Source organism: Mus caroli, chromosome 19, assembly GCF_900094665.2.
Source record: "Mus caroli chromosome 19, CAROLI_EIJ_v1.1, whole genome shotgun sequence".
In the NCBI taxonomy this organism is placed as follows: domain Eukaryota; kingdom Metazoa; phylum Chordata; class Mammalia; order Rodentia; family Muridae; genus Mus; species Mus caroli.
This window is the reverse complement of record NC_034588.1, coordinates 43,271,720-43,297,394: the sequence shown is the minus strand read 5'-3', so window position 1 is coordinate 43,297,394 and position 25,675 is coordinate 43,271,720. Positions and strand designations below refer to the sequence as shown.

The window sequence follows — 25,675 nt, the reverse complement described above, 5'->3', positions numbered from 1 at the left end:
AGGAGCCAAACAATAACTACAAAGCCGGGGGGGGGGGGGGGGGACGACAGCAGACAGAACACAGTACCAGTAAACCCCACACTGCTTCCAGGAAGAGAAGCCAGTGTCACACACCCGCCATCTGCAGAGCCAACATCCTTTTCTGGAGGCTGCCCCAGGCTGCACTCTAGAACTAAGTCACTGGACAGGATTTATTTTTTAATTCTTGAATATGTTTTTATTCTTTACTTCTATTTGAGGCTTCACGGCTCAAAACTTCCTACAATGGACACAGAAAGGGCAAAGGTTACAGGTTTTACTTTTGTGTATTTGTAAGTAGAATACACAATACATTTCGACATAGTGACACATTAATCTACAAAGAAATGTATATCACAGAAGGGAACATTGATTAAAGAAATACAAAGATATGGCATTATTTCTTTTCCTTTTTTTTTTTTTTTGAGAGTCTTATCACATAGCCTATGCTGGCCTCTAACTCACTACATAGCCAAGGCTAATAATTTCCAACTTCCAATTTTCCTTAGCCTTCTGCCTTCCTTGAGGTCCAGGGTTTGAGCTCTGCCCAAATAAGCAGTGGCCATAGATGACACAGAAACTAAGGCAGGTGACCACTCAGGGTTGTTTCAACTCACAACCTGCAGATCAGCCGCTAACAGCAAGATGTGCTAGTAATGGAGAATTAAAGGACCAACCAGTGGCCGGGCGTGGTGGCGCACGCCTTTAATCCCAGCACTCGGGAGGCAGAGGCAGGCAGATTTCTGAGTTCGAGGCCAGCCTGGTCTACAAAGTGAGTTCCAGGACAGCCAGGGCTACACAGAGAAACCCTGTCTCAAAAAAACAAAACAAAACAAAACAAAACAAAACAAAAAAACAGTGAAGTCTGCTAAGACATGTGAAGAAATTCCCGCAAGACAAGGACTTTTATGGCTTTTTTAATATAACTAAGTTAGGGTTGTTTGTTTTTTTTTTTTTTTTAAGATTTACTTATTTATGTATGAGTGCTCTATTTGGATGTATGCCTATATGCCAGAAGAGGGCATCAGATCTCATTATATATGGTTGTAAGCCACCATGTGGTTGTTGGGAACTGAACTCAGGACCTACTGGAAGAGCAGCCAGTGCTCTTAACCACACTAAGCCATCTCTCCAGCCCCCAAATTAGGTTTTTTTTTTTTTTAATGATCAAATTATTGTTTTCATGGAGTAAAATTTACCTCTTCAAGGAAAAGAGGTGGGTCAAAATCAAGGGCTCTCTCTCCATCACTGGAGGAAGCAACCGTTGTCTTTGACTCTGTCCTAGAGAAAAGTCGCAGTCAACAGATAGGCTCCTTTTGCCACCAGGTCCTGGTCTTTCTTCAACCGTTCTCATCAGAGATGTCACAAAGAACAAGTCACACCCCCCAAAAATGCAGCATCTTCCTACAGAGACTGCAGGGCTTCAACCCCTAACATAGGCGGGCTTGGGAAAAAAGACCTTCCTCACCTCCCACTGCAGGCAGGGCAGAGGAGGGAGGGGTGTTCCCCTGCCTGTCGCAAGATTTCTACAATCAGTCCAGATAAGGATTCTGGCTCTGGCTCCAACAATATAAACAAGTGTCACCTTGGTGGCTGCTGCATTATACACAGCTTAGTTCCCTTCCAAGCTGAATCTTGCTTAGTTTGCCCTGATCCCTGTGGGGTGGAGGCTAAGCTCAAAAGGGTCCGGGTGACGAGGAGCCAGAGCCTGGTCCTCTGTCACAGAGCAGGCTACAGGACCCAAGCCAGATTGCTAGGGAATGAGTCACAGCCATTACACTCACTGGCACGCTGGAGCACAGACCTCTTCAATTCCATTCTCCTTTTGGCAATACGGAGGTAAGACCCCTCACGTGTGGTGGTGGTCCTGAAGTAATAAATGCTATCCCCCAAGTAAATGTTGGCGAATAGTGAGCAAACCCAAAGCCGGAAGCTGACGAGTTACCTCTTCCTTATCCCCAGTCGGAGCTCTCCCGCTGTAGCTTGGCCTGGGGGTCTCAGTGCTATGTGGCTCTCAGGTCATTTGCTCTATGCTTATGTTGCTGGGGACAAAACCCAGCCAAGTGTGTGGAGCAGCTGCTTTAAGCTCTAACCAGTGGACGCTTCCCCGGCCATTTGCTTTCAGACCCGAGGAGAGACTGGTCCAGCACTCCGCCTGTCTGGTCAATACCAACAAGGGCATGCGGATACCAGTCACTCAAGGATGCGAACGGCAGCTGTGGACAACAATAGGCCTATGTTGCACTGCCCCCAAAGAGGCTAAGGCCGGAGGATTAAGGGTTCAAGCCACTACAACAAGACCCCTTCCCCCTTCTCAATTTTAAAAAAGGTTGCAGATAGCTCCTCAAGGAGACCAGGAGTCGGCCTCCTTATGCCTCTTGTCATGACCAATTTCAACATGGACAAAAGACTCCAAGAAGGTCAAAGACTTATTTTCAGTCCCACTGGAGAACACATATTTCTGGTGTTAGAAACCCTCCACCTCCACCCCACTCCTGCAGCCGCGATGTAGACAATTTGGGACACAGTAGGCCTCCCCCCTAGAAGACAGAATTTTAATGTAAGTTATTGTCTCCAAGGGTCTAGCCTGTGTTCCACTGGCTGGAACAACTGTGTAACAATTGGACCATCACCTGCACAAGTCCTCTTGTCAGCCTTGGAACTTCTGAGCCACCTGTTCCCTTTAATGTCGTGTGAGGATGATCTGCACCTAGTGAGTCTCCATGATCCACACACTGATTCTAGGGGAGACTGCGGCCCTCCCAGGTCAGAGAGAGCATTGACCCGTCTTTGCATACTGAACAGGCTTTGAACCTCTTTTGCACAATCCTCTTCAGGTACAGAATGCTGATCCTAAGAATCTTAAGTATTACCAACCCAACACCTCCTGACACAGTCAGAACTCGAATTCACTCCTTTCTGCAGGCTGAGCCCCTGCTGCCGCTGTGTTGTTCTCAAAAAGAAAAAAAAAAAAAAAAAAAAAAGCACCCAGATTGACTTTCTCTTGGCCAGAAAACCACAACAGGACAGTGTGCCTAACTGTGTACTTTGCCTAAAACCTGGGACACAGCAGCACAACCAGAAAATTTCTACACCTTGGCTCTTCCACACACATTGTGGACTGCTCTCTGGTTAACATTGTAACTTCTTCCTACTGAGCCATCCTCACTGTCCTACATGAAAGAATTCACACATTCTGAGGCTCATTTGCTCTTCACACACACTGAAGTCAGGTCATGCTCTCATCCATCCATCCATCCACACATCCATCCATCCATCAACACATCCATCTACCCATCCACACATCCATCCATCCATCCATCCATCCATCTACCTATACATCTACACATCCATCCATCTATCTATCCATCCATCCATCCATCCATCCATCCACACATCCATCCATCCATCAACACATCCATCCATCCATCCACCCATCCACCCATCCATCCATCCATCCATCCATCCATCCATCCATCAACACATCCATCCATCCATCCATCCATCCAATGATGAAGGGCCTTATGGGATCCCTTTTACTCTATAATGATAAAAGATACCTGGTACACCTAGGGGTTCTTGTTTTGTATCAGACAAACTCAACCCCAAGATTCACAGAGAAAAGGCAGTTTCTCTTTTCATCTGCAGGAACAAGCTGAAGCCACACTGCTGGGCTCTCACTGAGGTGATCCACACGCCTCACCTGATCTGTCTGGGCTGCTCCTTCCCTAGCTTAGGTGTCTAGTAAACTATCCGTCAGGCTCGGTCAGAGAATGTCTCAGGAAAGCCTGCCATGTCCACCCTCCACTGGCCTGATCCAGTGGCTTTTCTCCTCTATTACCTTATCCTTGAGCATTCTCCTTTCATATCCCTACACGCTGTCTTGTCTCTAAACCCCCGAGGCCAGAATCTCTCAGAATATATCTGAAATTATGTAGACCATGAACATCTGGGACAACTTAACAGAACTACTATTCCTGGGCCCCAGAAGAATCAACAAAAACTACATTTGAACAAACCCCTCTTTGGGCTACTCTCGTGACATTTGAGAACAATGGAGTTAGGCATAAGGTCCTTATTTGGTATGCAGTATAAGAAAGGACCTTGTATCTTCGCATCCTTTCGCCAGGCTGCCCTCAGTGAGAGCCCAGCAGACAGGAAGTGCTTGCCGTGCAAGCCTGACAGCCCGAGGTCAATCCTGGAGCCCATAGTTTATCACCAAGGATCATTAGACAACTGGTTTTATGTGACTCCATATATGGGACTGTCATGTACGGAAATGCTTGAAATAACAAAACTATGTAAGCTACAAATACTTCAGCAGGCAGAGGTCGAACTGCAGAAGCTGAGGGTGTTAGGGGTCATCTAGAAGCCCTCTGGTCTTTTGCCAGGAAACTGTTCAGGAATCAGCCTAGAAAACCGGTTCTGGTCCTTTAGGATGCTCTGAGAGCCGCAATTCAATGCTCCCCACCACCTCATTCTCTCAGCTGGGTTGGGGTTCTGGGACAGAGGCCTTCAACTTCTGGTCCCTCCAGCACGTGAGATGAAGTTGTCTTGGTACAGTAAGAAAGAGCCTCTCAACTCCGAGTCAGTGTACAACGATGGGCGCCGAATGATGGGTGTACATAGACACTGAACTCAACGTCTGCAAAGGGGTCTGCAGCCTCTTGCTCCGGTGCCACTGCAGTCATGTGTGAGTAGGGCTGGAAGGGGGGCTCAGCAGTCAGGACTATGCACTGTTCTTGTGGGACCTGAATTCAATTCCCAGCACCACGGTGGGTAACTCCAGGATCCAGTGCGTGTGGCCTGTGTAAGCACTCACACTCACCCACACAGAGACACACACGCACACAAATTAGACATAGGAATAATAGTTCAAGAGCTGGAGCTGAGTGATCCCTCTGCCTGCCCTGAGCCCAGCCCGAGGTTCTACCCTGGCATCAGACACACACACACAAAGATTCTGAGCTTCCTGAGGGCCAGCCAAGGTGCTGGTGTTTTACACGGCGTTCTTTCCTGACATCGTCTTCGAGAAGATACTGTTACTTGCATTCCAAGGATGGGGTTTGCAGCCAGTGGGGGACCCTGGAGGAGTCTGAGTGAGCTCAAATCTCCTGTCCTCCCAGTCCTGTTCTTTCCACTGTACCCCAGCTGCTGAAGGGGATGTTTCATCCATTCATTGTCTAACATGGCTCTACATCCCCTCCAGACCTTACCATGCTCCAAGGTCAAAGGCAGCTCTTCTTAGGGAAGGGCGCACAGTGCTCACGTGGGGCTGTCCCGCATCAGCTGCCTCAGAGGACCACTCTTAAGTTTTCTCATGGAGCTGTCACCCATCTGCTGCCTCAGAGGACCACTCTGAAACTTGGCAGTGACAGACTGCTCCAGGCATTTTTCCCAACCCACTTCTAAAGAACTCGGGCCACCCCTGGGAGATCTGCTCACCTTGCACTCTGCTCAGAGAGTAACCAGCTGGCCCTCAGGGCTCCCTTCTGACTAGGGGGTCTCTGAGCTGACCATGGCTCTGCCTCCTCCCCCCAACCCCCCAGGCAGGCGTCAGAGGATGCGTGCCTCCTGAAGCCCTGCTGCTGGGTACAGTTACACATTCCGATATAGACATGCCTCTCAGACGGAGAGGGGGGTGGAGTGTCAGGCTCTCAGAAGCCCTGGAACAAATACTTGGCTCAGTGTCCATGCTTGGGGACAGCAGTCGGTCCGGTCCCTTGCTACTGTTTTCTCATTCCACACTGAGTAACCGGCAGGAATCGAACCCCACCCCACCCCCACAACAGTGGCCAACAAAGCATCAAGCCTGTGCCACAGGGGTCTGTTTGGCGTGCAAATCAGTCAAGCAGGGCCAAAACAAGCGGTTCCAACCCCAGCCCCTGAAGTGTCCAGACTACCTCAGCCCCACGGCCACAATGTAAAAGAAAGAAAACTGCCTTCCTGTGCAGGGAGGCTCAGAGCCACTGCCCACCCCTCCCCCAGCCCCTTCAGAGCCAGTGGACTGGGAAGAAATCGCTCTTGCCTCACTAAATCAAAATGGAGAAGGATGGGGGCTGGGGAGGGTCAACAAGAACCCTACTATGCCTCACTCTTCAACAGCCTCCTCCATAAAACTAACTACACACACAGCTTTACCGTTGCTAATGCAGAGTCAGAAATGGACAGCCCTAGAGTCACCTCAGGGACACGGGGGGTTAAGAATATGAAGGCTCTGGAGCCTAGGAGCGAGTAGCAAGCAAAGAAGGCTAGAAATGTCTGGAGCTACCCTGCCAAGACTCAGATACTTTCTAAAACATGCCCTCTATCAAAAGAGAGGTAAAACAGCAGGTCCCGCCCTTCCTCCCTTCCCGAGCCGAAGATCAATGCTTAATTACCTGTCTAAGCCCCCAGAGGAAAGGCATCCTGGAGGAGCATCGTCCACTAAGGTTAGCAACAAAGGGCTCTCAAAAGTTAAGGTCTCGGAGTGAGCATGGCCCGTGGTGGGTGACTGCTCAGCTCCGTGTGTTCTCCGTTCTCTGGTCTTCCAGAGCAGAGCAGAGAGTAAACAGAGTCCTGGGACCCAGCGGGACCGCCTGCTCTCCTCACTACTCCCCCACCCCCACCCCGCCCCCGCCTGGCCCCGACCCACCCCCACCTTCTCGTGACATATCTCAGACGCAGCACAGCCCAAGCTGTCTGCCAAGGGGGAAATGACATCAGTTCAGGCACAGCAGAAAAAACTTCAGACAGCTGCTGAGGAATGGAACACCGAGGATGTGTAGGAAAGCCATGATGCCAGCACCAGCCTAGAGCGGGGCCTGCTCGCTCCCCCTGCTCTGACCCGGTCCTGGCCTGCAAATCAGGTCTGGGAAACTGAAGAGAGCGAGCCGTGCTTCTCTGCATAAGGACTAGTTCCCAAGGTATTGCTTCTCCTCAGGAAAGAAACCCAAACCTGGTGACTACCTGTTTCAAAGAAACTTCTCTCACCCCATCCCAACCTGTGGCAATGCTCAGTAAACCATAGTCAGCCGCCCCCCCCCCAACCTCTCAGGGAAGAGGCAGATGCAGAGGGGGCCCGGAGAGGCATCTCTCCCAGCTTAGGTAGAAACCCTGGCTGCTGCTTTGGGCTGCCTGCTGTACAGAGGAGTTTATGTTTCATAAACAAACTGGGTGTGCCCAGGTGCCAGCATCTTTCCTCACTTGCCTTACAAAGGGTACAACAAGTCCCACCACACCCCCAAGCCGCCAGCGGTGCAGGTCAGCTATATTTAAACCGACTCTCCTCAGTTCGGAAAAGCTCTGCCCCCTTAGATCTGCCCTGCTTCTTTACTAAGTTTGGGTCTCAGAGACAACCAGAAAGCTTTGCCAAAGAAGCAAAGCCCCCTGGGGTCAATGTCCTGATCGGGGGTCAGTGTCCTGATCGGGGATCAGTGTCCTGAGGAGCACCCTTGGGAGCACTCCCCAGACCTGAATCCTCCACCAAACACATCCCCCAGCACAAGCTCCACGTTTGGGTGTGGATTTGCAGAAATAACTCTCTGGGTGTTTGTGTGTGATCTGAGATTGAACTCATCAGCCCCACCATGGGCTCTCCCACTGGGCTATACCACACCCCCAGCTCAGCACTGACTCCAACAGTTTCAAAGGGAACAAAGTCACTTTTTGGTAACTTAGACTGCAAATCCACTCCAATTCCCTCAACTCAAGAGTCCATATGGTTCATCTTTGTCTAATTTCCTGCAGTTCTTTTCCCTCTGTGAGACTTACCAAAGGCCTCCATGACAGTGATACTGCTGGGCATGACCCATGTAAGCCAAAAAGGATTTCTGCAGCGCCGAGCACAGTAAGGTGCCTCGAGAGCTACCTAATCATTTAGACTCCAATCAGACACAGCACCCAGCACCCAGCACAGTGGGGCGCCACACATGCTGCCTGACCATCAGACTCCAACCAGACACAGTGTGCTCCCTCCAGGTCACAGCTGATGGCCAAGGTCACATCGACTTTCCTGACAAGAAAATTAATATACCAAGCAGGCTGAGCCATTACATGAGGCTCCTGTAAGGACAGACCCCCTACTTTATTGCTGAGAAGACAAAAGGCTGGTATACTGAGTGGTTATCTCTGTGGGTGCCTGGAGCCCAGAGAGCCACGCTGGGGCAAATAATGTATTTTCAAGATATGCTCAGCCCATTGTAAGCCCTCACAAACGGGCTGAACTGCCAGACAGATGAGACTGGACATCAAAGACCAGTGAGCTGGCTTTCAACCCCTTCCCCTCATTTCCTCAGTTTCCTGGCAACCACTGGGAACCAGAAAACATGTTAAACACAATTTAACTTTGGCAAGCAAACTAGGAAATATGTCTCCAGTCTCTCCTGGACAGCTCTAGTCTGTACCAACCTCACAAGACAGACAGGCACCTGCAGTTCTCGGGAAGGAGTGCTATGATGTCAATGCTCCTGGGTATCTATCTCACACCCACTGACCACCCATGGAGTGCCAGGCAGTGAGTGTTCTCAGCGCCAGGGATACCACCATTAGATAACTCCCACGCCTTGCTTTGATGGGTTACAGAATTATTGCATATTTCTTTTTGTTTGATGGGAGTGGGGGTTGAAGCAAGATATCAAATAACCCTTACTGGCTTTGAACTCAACACTTAGCCAAGGATGCCCTAGATCTTCCTCCCAAATGCTGGGATTGCAGGCTCGAGCCATCATCATGCCTGCACTCCACCGCAGCCCTCTTTGAGACAGGGTCTCATATAGCCCATGCTGGCCACAGACTCATTATATACAGCTATATACAGCTAAAAAGAACCCTGACCTCTGACGCTCCTGCCTCCACCTTCCTAGCTCTAGGCTTAGAAGGGTGTGTGCCACACCTGTGGTGGTGAGGACAGAACCCAAGATGTCACACATGCCAGGCAAGCTCTCTATCAACTGAGCCACATGTCCAACCCCTGCATTTCTAAACAATATTCATCAATGGCAACTTCAATGGCAACTTGGGAAGGAGTAAAACTGTCAGGGTCTGTGTGACAGACGGATTTCCCCCTCACGGATCAACCTTCTGTGGATCCTGCACCAGACAGGGCTTCCAGTCAAGGGGCTGCCGGGGCACATCTAAGATTATACATGTCTGAGCACAAGACGGCATTTTACCAAGAACAGCATCAAATGCTCTGAAAAAAGTGCTGACAAGTGTTCACACTACCCTAGTTCTTGCCTCAGCCCGCTGGTGACTAACCTTCCCTCAACACTGAAATCCGGGGGTGAGGACAGAAAAGAAGGGGGGTAGCTAATTCAGGCACTCTCAGGGAGGTGAGCTCACTTTCTGCCATGCCCTAGAAATATTACAATCCAGTGACAAATATCATCACCACAACCCAGTCCTTTGGGGTTTAAGGAGCAAGATGGCCATGGCTGCCGGCCTGGGGGTGGGGCTGGGAGAGTCTTTTCTCAAGTGATCCAGGCTCATAGTGGAAAGTGAGCCAAAAATAAAGTCTTCCCTCAAGTAATCTCCGTCATCTTCCTGTCAAGGCAGAATTAAATTGAACGCAGAGCTTACCAACTTAAAAAGGAAGCCACACTACACTAGAACTAAGCAGGATCAGCTGTCACAATGCTCTAAGCTAGCACCGCTTGCTGCCCCGGAGCGCGGTTAGTGTCCTGTTGGCTCAGCCCTCTCCTCCCCAGAGAACCCTCCAAGATAGCACTGCCAAAAAAACCTTACCCCTTGGGTTGTGGTTAACTTTCTATTTTGAGACATATTGCAACAGCATATATATTCAGAGACATTACTCTTTGATGTGGTCTAAGTCTTCTGACAGCGTGTTTCCAGACAATCCGTACATCTCTATTTACACTTCTGGTTATCTGTTCTATCGTAACCTGAGTCAGACTCAGGCACTCTACCTCAACCCCACAACCCAGGATATAGTGTGACTGTCCCTACTTGGTGGCAGTAGCTGAAGCATACAGCACTCAGCTAGTTGTGGGACAGTAAGATTTTAAATGAAGGCTCTGGCTTTAAGGGTTTTTTTTTTTTTTTTTTATGATACAAGAGTCAAAGATACCAAAAGACCAGAGCTACCAAGAGGGAGAAATATGGATCCAAGAAGTAGCTGTGAGGATAAGGTGACTGTCAGGCACAGAGCACACAGACAGCCTGGTGGGGTTGTAGAATGCCTTAGAAGACTCACACGGGAGCTGACAGCAGTGTGTGCGGTAGTCACGGCCTTGGCACACATTTTGTGAACTGAGTTCTATGAGGTAAATGACCGGCAAAGTCTAAGGTTCTCATTTGTTCTCAATATGTAACAGCACCCATACAGGACCAAGCTGGAGACATTCCTGGGCCTAGGTTCTCTGGGACATTGTGGAACAGCGGTCATGGGACCCTCTGATAGGAGAGTAGAGGTCTAGGGGGGTCTATCTTACAGTCAAGGATGTGAAGAGAGAATGGTGCTGTCAGAACAGGACAGCTGCCAGGCCTTAGGGCAGTAGGTGCTCTCGCAGGCCTCCAAGACAGCCTCCTTTCCAGAGGCTTGGGCAACACAAAACATCCAAACTTTTGATTTTTCTTAGCATTGGGCACAGACCCATTTATTCACTCGAAGAAAAAGAGTAGCAAGGAAGTTGGGGGTGGGGGCATTTCTCAATACGCATAAAGCTATGCGCTAACAAAATGATCCTGAAGTGATTATCGTGGGAGATGCCACGGGTCAGATTCCACCCCAGACAAACATTCACAGACTGCTGCCGAGCGGCCACGCAGAAGTCTGCTCAGCTGCCAGAAACCAAGAATCCTGGCTTATCTGTGTCGGGAGCTGGACAAGGGCAGACGCACAGCATACGTGCTGAGGCAGGAAACGTACACCTCGCGCGTGGGATACTGTGAGTCACACAACTTGCTCCTTCCTCAAAGCATCCTGAAAGCCCAAGACTCCTCTCCTCTTCCGGGCCTTTCAGGGAAGGAGGGAGAGTCCTTAGCTGCAATAGGTAACCTCGCGCACCACATCAAGTAACATTCAGATCTCCAGAAAAGGAGGCTTCAGCAGAGACTGAGAGTTCCAATGTCCCAGACGGGAAAACCTAAGTTTGAGTGAAATGAGGTAACTCATTTAGGGTGCCCCCCCCCACCCCCAGGAGATGGAGCGAGCACTTCACCCAGGCCTGCGTGGCTCCGCAATGGTTTTGGCACACAGAAAGAGTATTTTGATAGAAATTAAAATTGTCTCCCAGACTCATTTGGGAATCTCATACTCAACAGCTGCCTCCAGCCACCAGGAGGAACTGTGGTGAAGAACTCTGATGGACAGTTCTAGTGTATGTGCTGTCAAAGCAGTGGAAAGTTTCCTTACCCGGTTTTGGACAAAGACAAGCACACACTGAGACAAACACAGGAACTGCGTAATAAATAAAAGGGCTGGGTAGAGACGTCAGCCTAAGAGCTCCTGAGGAAGAGAATGGCGCAAGAGGCAGCTGCAAGAATGGAAGAGGAGCTCCTATGTGTGTGTGTGTGTGGGGGGGGGGTTTAAGCACACTGTGCGGAGCCCAGTATGATGGACACACACGGAACAGGTGAGGAAGAAAGAAAAGGAGGCAAGAATCAAAGCATGGCAGTGCGTGTCTGTAAGCCTAGTATTTGGGAGGCAGAGGCAAGAGGATTACTACAACTTTGAGGTCCATGTGGCATACGTAGCTCAGGATGCCCTTCAGTGGTCCTACTGTCTCAGCCTTCCCCTCATGCTGGGACAGGAATGGGCCCCGGATCCTGCTTTAATCTCCATGTTTTCAAGAGGGAAGGATGTCAGAGTTACACAAGCTAAAACTCACTGACAGTTCCCACTTCTGGAACCCAGTAAGAGAATGCTTCTGGACTGGAACGATCAGTCCGCAGACATTCACTTGATGGGTAGGTGTCTGCTATCTTGGGTCTAGGGCTTACTGAAGCTCCTGGTGACTCTAGGCATCACTGACGAAGAACAGACACTTCCAGGAGCACGACTTGTTCAAGAGGGACAGAAGAGTCTACTTTTGTGCCAAAATCTGGGTGTCTTTCTGACCTTATAAATACATCTAACCAAAGAGGTGCATAGCCAAGAATTACATGGGAATTAGCAAGCTGTCTGCAGACACTTTTCACGTATCCTAAACTGCACTGAAATAAAAGGGCCAGGGATGTCTCTCCGGGATTGAGTGCTTGCCTGCTGCTGCATGAGAGGTGTGAGACCCTAGCTCCAACTGTAGCACTGGAGGAAATTGTAATAGGAGGATCGTGACAGAACGGAAACAAAAGAGAGACCAGGTCACATCACCTGTCGGATTCACACCCAGAAGCCACAGGAAATGGAACTCCCTCAGGATGACTGGGGCTTCCTGGGCTCCACCAAAGCTGCCTTCTTTCACTTTTATGTAAACTTTGGGCAAGATAAAAATAATGTGGTCCACTCTTTGGTGGGAAAGCAAATGCAGTGATGGCTGACCCAAGGCAAGGGCTCGCAGCATCCCAACCTGAAGCAGCCCGGGATGATGGGTCCCAGCACCTGCAGAAAGCCTCCTAGTGGTGCTCCACCCCCTCCTGTGACTCCTCACGACCGTCCTCCCCCACCCCAAGCCTAGCTCCTCTTCTAAGGTCTGAGCAGCTTGATAAAAGTCTCAGATAACCTAGGCTCTGTAAATCTCATGCACGGACCTAGGTTTGGTGAGAGTCTTCTCAACAAAATAAGGTAGAGGGCAACTGAGAGAGACATCCATGCTCTACCTGTGGTCTCACGCACATGTACACATGTGCACATGCGCACGCACACACACACACACACGCACACACACACACACACACACCATACACAGGGAAAAAAGTGGAGGAAGGAAGGAATTGCAAAACAGGAATGCTTAGTAACATTTCATTTTCCTGGCCACAAAAACCCGACAAACCAGTACAAGATCGGGAGAATACCTGAATCTGACCTCGGGTTCGAGAAACTTCATGAAGGGGTTAGGAAACCCTCCTGTGTGTGCCTTTTGTTATTGTTATTTGAGACGGTCAGTCTCCTGTAGTCCAGGCTGGCCTCAAACTTGCAACTTAACAGACAAAGAGCTTTATCTCCGGCCACCTCCCAAGTGCAAGGACTACAGACTTGTAGTCCACCAAACGGCCTTGTGTCTCACTCACAATCTGTTCATCTTTAATTCTCAGCTGAGGAATTACAAGTATTTAAACCATCTCAGGGACAAAACTCCCTTTCTCCAGGGAGGACCTGGACACGAGCTAACCTCTTCACACAGTTTTTTGATTATGGGAAATAGGGAGCAGCTACTCAGCCGGTCTCATAGCTCCGGGTTGGTAACATCAGCAATGCCTGGGGGCAGCATGAAGGATGGTGAGATTAAACAGGAACAAACTGGAAGCACAGCTTACAGGCACTGTGCCCCTCCCTTCCTGGATCTTACACTAATCATCTATTCGGGGATCCTTCCTTTACCGCCAGCCCTCCGCCCTTTGTCTAGGAGGAAACCAAACCTATTCTAGATTTAAGGTTACGTGGTCAAAAAAACGCCAGGAGAGAGCATTTAGGCAACCAGCCTGCAGGTTGTAAGACTGTGAGAGTATACAAGCCAGCCGCGAAGCCAAGTGGGTGAGAACAGAGGGTAGCGGAACTCAAGAGGACAGCGCGCCACAGGCAAGGGATGCTTAGCCCCACTTCACTCCATGTCCAGTCACGGCAACTCCTGAACCCTATGCTTCCAATACACTTCAAAAACGCCTTCATCCGGGGTCCAAGTTAGGGGAAAGGCAGGGCCAGGCCTCCCCCCAGAGCTTAAAGTGTATTTTTTTTTAAATGTGTCTATTTCGTCTACATGTACGTATGTGCCCACTGAGCACAGAAGAGGGCATCGGATGCCCTGGAACTGGAGCTACAGTTGTGAGCCACCGTGTGAGTGCCAGAATCTTAAGAAACAAAACTCTTCCAAGGTCGCTGTGCTCCAAACAGTGCCCCAAACAGGAGACACACCCAGGGACCAAGAACTTAAGCAAGCCAAGAAAATGTAGAAAATCAACTCAAAAGAGACGAAATTTATAAGCCATTTTCATGTCTATTTCAGGATATTACTCTCCCCACTTGCCAGAAGGGCACAACGAAGGTGTGAAGATGTCCAGGATAGCGATAGAAGGGACGGAGGTCTCCTGGTAGAACTCTAAGGGCTGACGTCCAGGAGACTCGCCTTTTAGACTCTGTCAAGCTCTGACATGCACTTCATGATGGTAGCCACTGCAATACACAGACTCGTGAGCCTAGACCGGCTAACCGCTCTGGGCCTGCTCATGTCTATCAGCTTCCAGGCTAGCATTGCTGTGATTAATGAGTTAAGAGCCTGCGTGAGCCTGCATCAGAACGACACTGGGCAATTCCTTCCCAGATGCTGGCTGTCAGAAACTAAGTGGACACTGAATGTGAACTTCATCTTCATAGCTAAAAATTAACTAATTTATTTATTTGGTGTGTATGAGTATTTCTACACATATGTATGTATGTATGTATGTATGTGTGTAATATTTGTGCCTAGGGCGCAGGAAGGTGATTGGAGGACATAAGATCCCCTGGAACTAAAGTTATGGATGGTTGTGATCAACCATATGAGTGCTAGAAATGAACCCAGGTCCTCTCCAAGAGCAGCAAATGCTCTGAACCATCAGCCACCTCCCCAGCCCTGAACTTCATACTTGGGATGAGAAGTGCCTGCATACAAGCTGCTAGTGATGCTCTGGGTGAAGTATGGAAGCGTGGTGTGGTCCAAACCCAGCCAAATGCACTTGGGGCTGAGTAAGGAGCACTCCTGTTATAGCACACAGGGAACTGGGGACACAAAGTGGAATCTGGCGATGTATTGTCAAAGTGGATCTGAGTGGTCTCAACTTGATTGGGGGGTGGGGGGAACTGGGCACTCCTGAACTGACAGATACAGCCATGCATCATTGTCTGGGGCCAAGAAAGATAGCAGAATCTGCAAACTTTATCTTTCTAAAAGTGATAATACCTACCAAATATACTGTCAGAAAACCCTTAAGCAAAGAAGGTATGAGGCCCAGGACCAAAGTCTAGGATCCAGCGTTGTGATGGTTTGTATGTGCTCAGCCCAGAGAGTGGCACTCTTGGAAGGTGTGGCCCAGTTGGAGTAGATGTGGCCTGGTTAGCCTTGGCGTAGCACTGTGGGTGTGGGCTTTAAAATCCTCATCCTAGCTGCCTGGAAATCAGTATTCCGCTGGCAGCCTTCAAGATGTAGAACTCTCAGCTCCTTCTCCAGCACCATGTCTACTACCTGGATACTGCCAATATTCCCACCATGATGATAATGAACTGAACCTCTGAAACTGTAAGCTAGCCCCAATTAACTATCTTTTATAAGACTTGCCTTGGTCATGGTGTCTGTTCATAGCAGTAAAACCCTAACTCAGACAAGCATCTTGTGACTCCTGTGTCCTACGATGCTAACACCAGCGTGCTTCTCTGGAGAATGAATGTACTAAGAAAACTAAGGGTGAGGAGACAAGATACACTCAGTGTGCAGCTAAGAGAACAAGGTAAAGAAAGACACTAGAAACTGAAGTCTAAGAGGTGCAGGCTAGCCTCACTTTGAGAGCATCTACTTTTGAGTCTAGTCAAAATCAAGAATTGTGGACCAATGAGACAGGTCAGCAGGCTACAGCACTCATCGCACCAGCCTGACAGCCTGAGTTGAATCCATGGAATCCACGCTGGAAGGAAGGAATCGACTGCTGAAAACTGTCCTCTGGCCTCCACATGCACCAGTGTGCCTGCACATTCACACACAGCACACATACACACCACCAACAACAATGTGGCTGGAGATGGCCTACGGGCTAAGAGCCCTGACTGTCCTTCCAGGGGACCTGGTTCCAATTTCTAGCAACCACACATGGTGGCTCACAACCGTGTGGGTATCTGACCCCTTCTTTAGGTCTCTGCAGGCACAAGGCACACACCTGGTATACAAACGTAGATTCAGGCAAATATTCATACACACCAAGTAAGAATAAATCAATCTAAAGAAAAAAGAGGGGGGACAACGGGCCCCCCGGCAGCCCCTTCTGAACGTGTGCTCACAGCAGAATTATCATCTCTGCTGTCTCTCTGTCCCATCTGTCTCTCAGCAGCATGGCCCATGTGGCTCCCATACTGGGAAATGTCCAACATGGTACCGTGAAGGCAGGCACGGTAAGGCAGACAAGGGGCCAAGAGGTATGACCCAAAGAGGGGAAAGCTGCTGCCAGGGTTCTCTTCAGCTTCCCGCATCTCTCTGAACAGTTGTGAAATCTCAGATAAGGGTCTGGTTCTACAGGAAATCCTTTCTACACCAGCAATAGAAGGGGAAGCCCAGAGTTAATTGTTCACACCACAGGGTAAGCAAAGGGTGAGCAAAGGTGTCTGCGGCAAAGGAAATAACAAAGCAAGGTGTTTGGGGGAAGGGGAAAGCCCGCTAGGGTTAAAATACTCCTAGACCTGCTTAGGTGAAACTGAACCACTGCCGGGCAGAGAGGTACACACCTTTAATCCCAGTCAGTACCTGAGGGGCTAAAGCACTTAGCTCTCTAGAGTTCTAGTCCACATAGTGAGACCCTGTCTCAAAACAAAACAAAAACCAAACAGACAAACTGAAGTTAGAGGAACACTTTTGATACCCATAGGATTCAAAAGTTCGAAGTCATTACTGAATGAAAACTGAAAAATTCTTACAACAGGCTCAATTTTGTAATACAATTGTTACTCCTAGCTCTTAAAATCTCACATCCAAGATCCTCTCTGACAACACAAAGGAATGACTGTCCATTTTTGTAGGATGGGAGGGGTACAACGGCTATACAGAGTACAAAGTTCTTATCTTTCTAAAAAAAAAAAACAGTTGTTTTTTCGGGCAGTGATACTCACCTTTAATTCCAGAACTCTAGAGGCAGAGGCAAGTGGATCTCTGTGAGTTCCAGGGAGGCCAGGTCTACAGAGTGAATTCCAGGACAGCCAGGGCTATACAGTGAGACCCTGTCATCAAAAAACAAACAAACAAACAAACAACAACAACAACAACAACAAAACCATTGTCCTTCTGTCAGATAAAGGACCTTAAAGATGGCAAAAGACTGGAAGTTTTCCTCCAAAAGACTCAAATTAAGAACATGAAAAAGGCCGTGGCAGAATGCTTGCCCAGCATGTGTGAGAGCCTAGGTGTGATTCTCAGCACTGGGAAAGTAAAAAATGTAGAGACCTAGCTCCAGTGCCCCAAACAGTCAACCAAAACAAACAGCAAAAGTCAACACCACTCGTCTCTGGGAAAATGTAAATCAAAACCACACCGAGACACTGTCATACCCTCTCTGCCATGGTAAAGCAAAACAAAACAAAAGAACCCCCACGTTAATAAGTCTGGGCAGTAATGAGAGACTTCAGAACTCTGCTCTACAGCTGCTGGGGTGTGAAGAGATGCAGCTGTTTCACAAGCAGTCTGTCCAGCTCTCAAAAGTTAAACATAGTTACCTCAACAACACAGGACCCAGCAACTCAGATTATATGCCAGGAGCTTTGAGAATTTACATAAACACATATATAGCAATGTTTATTGCAGTGCTGCTCAAAACAGCTCTAACAGCTGGGCGGTGGTGGCGCACACCTTTAATCCCAGCACTCGGGAGGCAGAGGCAGGCGGATTTCTGAGTTCGAGGCCAGCCCAGTCTACAAAGTGAGTTCCAGGACAGGCAGGGCTACACAGAGAAACCCTGTCTCGAAAAAACAACAAAAAAAAAAACCAAAAAAACCAAAACAAAAACAGCTTTAAACCATCAGCTGGTGAATGCAAAATAAATCGCAAGGTATCAGGGTATTGAGAGGGAAAAATGGGAGCTGATACTGTATTTCCTTGAGTATGAAGTCCTCAAAGAATAAAAATATATATAATTTTAAATTAAATAATAGCTGGGAGTGGTAGTTGCAAACCTGTGATCCCAGCATTCTTTCTGAGGCAGAAGCAGGTGGATCTCTGTGAGTTCAAGATCAGCCTGGTCTACATACTGAGCTCTAGACCAGCCAAGGCTACACCGTGAGACCCCAGATAGACAGACACACACACACACAAACAGGGAAACACACACAGGAAGGGAGGGAGGGAGGGAGGGAGGGAGGGAGAGAGGAGAGGAGAGGAGAGGAGAGGAGAGGAGAGGAGAGGAGAGGAACACGAACTGAATATGTACTGGCAATGTTCCTATCAGTGCCCAAAGGACACAGGTATCATTGAGCTATTAGTCAAGACATCCACTCAATGAAAGAGACTGTGCTAGCTATTTGTACACAAAACAAAAAATATTAAGTCATTTTTAAAATATACTGAAAACCACAGAATCACATCCCCGAAAAGGATAGATTCACAGTCTATGAATGACATCTTAACAAAGCTGTTCTTCAGAGACAGCCCCACCTCACCTCTGTGTAACAGAGCACAAGTAGAGAGCTGACAGGTTCACACGGTTCAGCACTACGGCCAAACTGGACCACATGAGCATGCTCCCTCCCGTCACACGGTGCCCGTTCCCCACTGGGGTGACCTGGCATTCTTCTCTCCACGCAAGAAGGGTTACCAAGTACAAGAAAGGATTGCATCTACTGCGCCAGTGGTCTGAGATAGAGCTTGTCAGGCCTAAGAACATAAAAAATATCCCTATTATCCTTAGGAAACAGTTGCCCGTGAGTCAGCTGGGCGGTGCATACCTATAACCCCAGAACACAGGATGCTAAGGCAGGAGGACTGCAGAGGCCAACCTGGGATACAGAGCAAGTTCCAGGACAGCCTAGGCTATATAGGAAGACCCTATCTCTAAGATATAAATAAAGCAAGCAGGCAGATGCTGGGAGACACTTCTCGTGGGATATGAACCAGAGGCACCGGCCTTGGGGACTAGGAGTTAACCAAACGTTCTTAATTCCTCCACTGCGGAAGGCGCTCACTGAGGTCCCCGTGTTCAAGGGTAAGCATTAAAGGAATCAGGAACGTTAACACACAGTTGTCCCTTCGATATAATATAACCTGTTAGCAGCCCAGAGGCTGGGAGTGGGTTAATAGCCTGGTGACCTTTGCAGGATCTGTGGGGCCCCAACTGACCCTGACTGTGACCCTGTCAATCTATAGAACCTATCTCACGGAAGGTGTCAGTCACATGTAGTCAATCTATATAGAATCCATCTTTATGGGAGATGTCACAGGTCCAAGAGTTCCGATATAGTCATGTCTTAACCCTTACTGTACACGTGGGATTGAGTTAATTAGCATCAGCAAAGTTCCCACTACCTCGTGCTGTGCTTATGTATGCCTGAAATAAACTACTTGTGGGTCAGACTCCCCAGGTTTGAATCCACACCAGCTACTGGGTCATGCTGCACTGAACTTCCCTGCCTCTTTCGGATCGTTACTCTACTGGTCATGATGCTCACAGAGACAACCTCCCTACCCTACCCCACCCCCCAGGTACTCCACTGAAATCAACAACTCCTGGGTCCAATAGCGAAGTCTCAAGGCTTCCCCAAAGGAAGGCTAACACTGCACATTTACTGTGTGGCAAGAGCTCCCGCTATAACTAGAAGCAACATGTGAACTATCCCATTTTATAGATGAGGAAACCAAGTTAACTAAGTAGCTCAAAGTTCCACGGAAGGCGAGGTACAGCTGCTTTGCCATCTTAGCAATGACAAGTGCCCTCACATCTCTGATGAGAACACACACACAAATGCCTGGAGCCGGGCAAGGTGGCTCATGCCTATAATCCCAAGATTTGGAAGGTTGAGGCTACAGGGTCGTTTCAAGTTTGAGGCCAGCCTGGGCCAAGAGTGAAATGAAACTCTGAAGGAAAAAGGGGAAGGAGGGAAAAAGAGAGGGGGTCAGAGAGAGCCTCGCTGGCATACTGGAGGGAGGGGAGCACACGGACACATGACAGACTTGTGGCAACTAGAGTCAGCCTTCACTGTCGAGCCTCCACTGTCTTCCCACTACCTGTCTCACACCATCCAAGGACCGCAAACCACTTCCTTAGCACCTAGGCCAGTTTGCCTAGCCTTCAACTACAAGCTTGCTGTCCTTGAGTAACCCTGGTCCTTGTTCATGGGAACTGTGAACTGCAGACAGGAAGGAGGCTGAAGCTACGCAAACAAGATAGGGCAGGCCTCTGAGGAAGCTGACTGAAATTGCCCCAAGCTGCCAGCACTAGGGGTCAGAGGCTTGTCCACAGGGGCACACGGAAGAAACAGGTGAAGAAGTGGGCCTTTCTCCTGCACACGGAGGTAATGTGCCCATGGATTCCCTGCTGGTGGCAATATAAATAGACAGGGAGACAAGACACTTGGAGAGCAATGTGGCCCTAGACCCCACGTTTTAAATGTGTCATATAGCTAGCCCTACTGTTCTCCATTCTATGTCCAGGAATCCAAAAACATAGAAAGAAACATGTCACTCTATAGGGTGGTCAGATGAAGCAACAGGATACAGGCAGTTTGAGAGACCAGAAGGCTGGAGAGATGGCTCAGTGAGTCGAGCGTGTGCTCTGTAAGCAGAAAGACCCGAGTTTGGATCCCCAGCCACACCACTAACTTGGTTACATAAATGATACGTAACATACATAAATCACTATTTATGAAAATTATTTTACATGTGAAAAAAGTGTGAGGCGGGTGCTATGGAGGTTGGCTTCTACTACCACAGCTAAGTCGCTAACACCCACTCAGGCTCCCCTCACTCCCTCAGCAAGGCCGTCTCTGGCCCTTCCTTTCTTCCTATGCAAAGCTATCAATATGTAGCAGAGGCAGAGAGGGCACCAGACAGACAGACAGATACCAAACCAAACTCTTCCATTTTTTGCTTTAAATAAGATTCCTGTGTTATCTGCCATCGTTATGAGCGTGTGCTATTTTGTGGAATTAAAATCATCGGTCTAAGGAAAAAGGTCTCTCAAAGCTGGGAGAGTTAGAAGGGCAGCTGCAGCCGGCCTATGCCAAGGTGGGCGGCTACGGGTTTTCTGTTCCCACCACTAGTAAGGACAGCAAGATGATCTGTACACTCAGATGAGAAAGGAGCAGACAGGCTGGGTCCTACTCACCCTAGTCAGCTCTGTATTCCAGTGCCAAAGAACTACAGTGGCCCTGAGTCCTGGTGCAGAAAGCCACAGGGTAGCTGTGCTCCCATGTGAACCACACTGAGTCCCCTGTTGTAAGCGTTTAGTCAGACTGTCAGTGGAACTCAGGGGGGAAATCGGCTGTGGCTGCCATCCTCCTTACTCTCCCTGGGAGCACCCAATGCTTCCCTCTGAGCTTTGAGACCTTTTCTTCTTATACTGATGGTTTTAATTCCACAAAACAGCACAGGCTCATAACAATGGCAGACAATGTGTGACACACACGGCTTTAATCCCAGTGCCTGAGAGGCAGAGGCGGGCGGATCTCTTTAAGTTCTAGGCCGGCCTAGTCTACATAATGGGTTCCAGGACAACCAGAGCTATGTAGAGAGAGACTTTGACTCAAGACAAACAAAAATTTTTAGATGAACAAGATAATCTGGAGGATGGCGCCCCAAAACTACTGTGTAGTGATGTACACAGTGCGACCACTTTCGCTGTGTAGTGATGTCTCCAGGACCGCCGGCTTCCAGCTGAAAGAGCTTGGAATAAGAGAGTTACAACACAAGACGCTTCTTGCTGGATATTTGAAAATCAAAATAGACATGTTTTTTTGTAACTGTATTCTGGGACCCGCCCTTCCAGGCCACAAGATTCTTGTGCTGGCTTATGCTCTGTTTTCACCTTCTCCAAAACAACTTGTGAAAAGTTCAAGTCTATAAAAATTCCCTCGTTTCTGAATCAAACCAGCTGTGGCACCGCCACGGGGAGCTCACCGTGCTGGCCTGGGGTGGCGGCACAGGCTTTTAATCCCATCATTCACGACACAGGGGCAGGTGGAGCTCTTGAGTCTGATGATACCAACCTGGTCTACATAGTTACACAGTGAGATCCAGGACAGGCAGGGATACACAGTGAGACCTTGTCTCAAAACAAAACCACACACACACACACACACACACACACACACACACACACGCCCACACACACCTCACTCGTCTATTTTCCCACAGAAGAAGAAAGTGTAGTATGGAGAAGAAGAAAACCAAAAGTAAACAAAACTAAGCAGAGAATGTCACCCAGTAACCAGAGTCCCCAAACCCTACCCCCTGCAAGGACTGGCTGTCTGAGAAGGTGACCTACTTTAATCCCCACATTAGGAATACCCAAAAGTGGCTCAACAGCCACAGGGCTCAACAGCATGGATGGATTCTCTTCCCCTTTCTCGACCTCCCAAGTTGAAGTGTTCTGGATTTATCTGTTTGTGGTTCCCACACCCCATGTAAGTTTCAGGCCAGACTCAGCTCCACCTAGTGGAACTGAAAAGCACCCGTACAGCCAAGCTGCAGGTCCTCAGCTACCACAGTCCCTGCCAACCTGATCAGGCCCCAGTGGTACAGATGGAAAAGGCAGGTTGCAGGCGACTCTCCAATTTCTTGCTAAGAACGCAGGCAGGCAAGGGAGACATCCTCTCAGGGGTACAGGTGGCCAGACACTCAGAGAGCAGTTGGAATTCTGAACCCAAAGCTATCCAGGGCGTCCAGAGCACCCATAAACACTTGCCTGCAGGTTCCAAACACAGGCCAACTGCATCCTCAGGCCTGACCGCAGGCTCGCCATTAGACTTAAGTCTAAACCCAGGAGATCTGGCCTCCCGTGAAGCAGAAGCCAAGACCACTCAAAGGTTTCCACAAGTGAAATGTGCGTGAGAACAAACCAGCGATCCTATGGCCAAAGACAAGACAAGCCTTGGAGTGGGGAAAGGAAAAAGTTGTAAAAACACGACTCAGCGTCACCTTGGTTATGGGACCTTGGAGGACACTAAGAAGGAAGTAACGGGCCACTGGGCTTTCATTGGGGTAAAACCAAATTATGGTCTGGAACCAAAACCACAAAGGTAGATCAAAGCAAGAGGGAAGAGAAGTTCAAGACTGGGTGAGTGAGGGGGTGGGGTGGGGGCATCACCTGCTCACTGAAGCAGAAACCAGAGACAGTTTTGAGTGTTTGATGCTGGCTGACAAAACAAAGCTGGCTGGTGAAGGTCATCACTGAGGGCACCGGCTGGGAGCACATTAGTGCTTTAAGCTGCCCCATGTAGAACTCCGGCAGGTTGGGAAGGACGACTCACCTGGTAGGCCCGAACCAGTCCCACTGTCTTCTGACTTCTCAAGCGCACCTGTGTGAGCATGCAGGCAAGCACGCACAAAACAACGAATAAACAACTCGGTAAGTCAGTAAGACCTGTCTGTAGTCATGCAACCCACACACTGCTCCTCTTGGCCTGACCTCAAACTCTGCAAACAGCAGATGCTGGAAACCAGAGGGCTCCCTACCTCAGGCCAGACAATCCCTGATCTCGAGGCTACCCTGAGCGGTGTGGAATAGCCAGGGCACTCCTGGGTTCCACATGTGGCATGGCAGCTACACTCTCAACACGTCTCCAGACACAGACAAAAATCCTCTGGAGGAGGCTGAACGACCCTGACTTGAGAATCCGTTTTAAACTCAGACTCACCATGAACAGCGGTCTACACAGATAACTGAGAGGAAAGCCTAGCTCTACATACACAATAGACTCCAGCAAGTCAAGTGACACTCCTGACATCCAGTCCCTCAAGCCACTTGCCACTAACGTGCAAACACAACGCTCTCTCCAAGGACCGCCAAGAATAACCACGAAGCATATTCTGGAAGTCTTCTCTATGTTGTATTTTTTTCCTTCATACATCTGTAAGGTTTATGCTAAAGCTCTTCTCATTTTGAAGAGGAATAAACTGAGACACAAGAAATTAAATAACTCACCCAATAGTGTCATATTTGGAACTCAGACGGCCTGACCACGCAGCCCATGACCCCAGGACCTTACCGTAGTTTTGGGTTGTGCCAAACCCACACGGCAGGTGCTATCATACCCTCACTGCCCATGATGTAGTCAATAACTACACGGATTTTTTTATTTACATTTTTGTAAATGTAAATAAAAGTTCCATTCAGGGTAAAGTAAACAGCATCCCACTCTGGAAAGCAGTCTTGCCGCTTCTTGAGAAGTTAACCCAGAGTTTCCAATTGACCGAGTAGTTAGGTATCTACACAGAACGGAAAACATAAGCCAGTGCAGTTTGTACCCCCAGCACTGAGAAGACTGAGGCAGGAGGACTGTCATGAATTGCAAGCATCTTAGCCACAAAGTGAGACTCTGAATCAAAAAGAAAGAAAAAAAGAGCCGGGCGTGGTGGCGCACACCTTTGATCCCAGCACTTGAGAGGCAGAGGCAGGTGGATTTCTGAGTTCGAGGCCAGCCTGGTCTACAGAGTTAGTTCCAGGATCACCAGGGTTACACAGAGAAACCCTGTCTCTGAAAAACCAAAAAAAGAAAAAAAAAAGAAAGTCAATGAAGAAGGCTCAGTCGGTAAAGACACACGCACCACTGAGCCCAGCAATCGGGGTTTTGCCAATGGGAGTCACTCATGAGGTGACATCTGCGGGTCGTCCGTCCTCTGACCTCCACACCACTCTGCCCATGCACACCCCCACATGCGTGTGTGCACACGCACCATAAATGAATAAATGTGGGAGAAAACTGAAACACTGCACTTACGCAGACATATCTCTACCGCTGTTCCCAGCGACATTACCCCCAATAGCTTCAAAGTGGAAACAGCCCAAACGATAAATGGTTGATAAATGAATAAATATGGGGCTGTCCATGCCGTAGAGAGAAACAACGTGGGGTCTAGGAGACGGCTCACTGAGGAAGAACACTTTTCTGTAGCCAGGAGAACCCGAGTCAGAACTCCAAGCACCAATACTGGGCAAAGCGTGAGCCTACCAGGCCGGCACAAGCCGGAGGAGACAGGCAGGTCCCAAGAGCTTGTTGTCCGGTGACTACAGGGAAGGCAAGCTGGAGTAGACTGTCTCAAGGCAGTAAGATGGGGTGACAGCCTGGCTCTGGGTCCCACACGGGTGTGCATGGGCACAAGACTGATATACTCACAGGGATGTACCACACACATACACCACACAAAAAGAAATAGAGAACTGATACGTGCTACAAAACAGGGCAACCATAAAGACATGCCAGTAAGACATGCCAGCCAGAGTCTGCACTTGCTATAAAATGTGCAGAGCAGGCAAATCCAGAGACACAGTACGACTGGTAGTCACTGAGGGCTGGTGGGAGGGAGGTGGGATGGGGCGAGACCACTAATTCTTTTGGGCTTCCATTTGAGGGCGATGAAATATTCTAAAATGTTAGAAAGCAGTGGTAATTTGGCTACATGATTCTGTGGCCACGAGAAAATAAGACAATTTATAGAAGGCTTTTGCTGTTTTTGAGACAGGGTCTTCACTGTACAGCCTTGGCTGTCCCGAAACGTGATGTAAACCAGGCTGGCTTTGTACTTTATCGAAGTTTTAAAAGGTGTGAAAATATCATGATAAAAATGATATATAAAAATTAAGGGGCTGGTGAGATGGCTCAGTGGGTAAGAGCACCCGACTG

At 48.9% G+C, this 25,675-nt stretch overlaps 1 protein-coding gene across 4 annotated transcripts in view; it reads right to left on the bottom strand.

The window, feature by feature from the left end:
- Positions 1 to 25,675, bottom strand: part of Wbp1l (WW domain binding protein 1 like) — a 59,263-nt gene that overhangs the window by 28,353 nt on the left and 5,235 nt on the right. Inside the window, exon 2 of one of the 4 annotated variants that reach the window (XM_021151209.2) lies at positions 23,303 to 23,350. The exons of 1 other annotated variant lie outside the window; for it this stretch is intronic. In XM_021151209.2, coding sequence (XP_021006868.1) covers positions 23,303 to 23,350 — 48 coding nt within the window. 2 more of the 4 variants (XM_029472335.1, XM_029472336.1) reach the window with 2 other exon arrangements.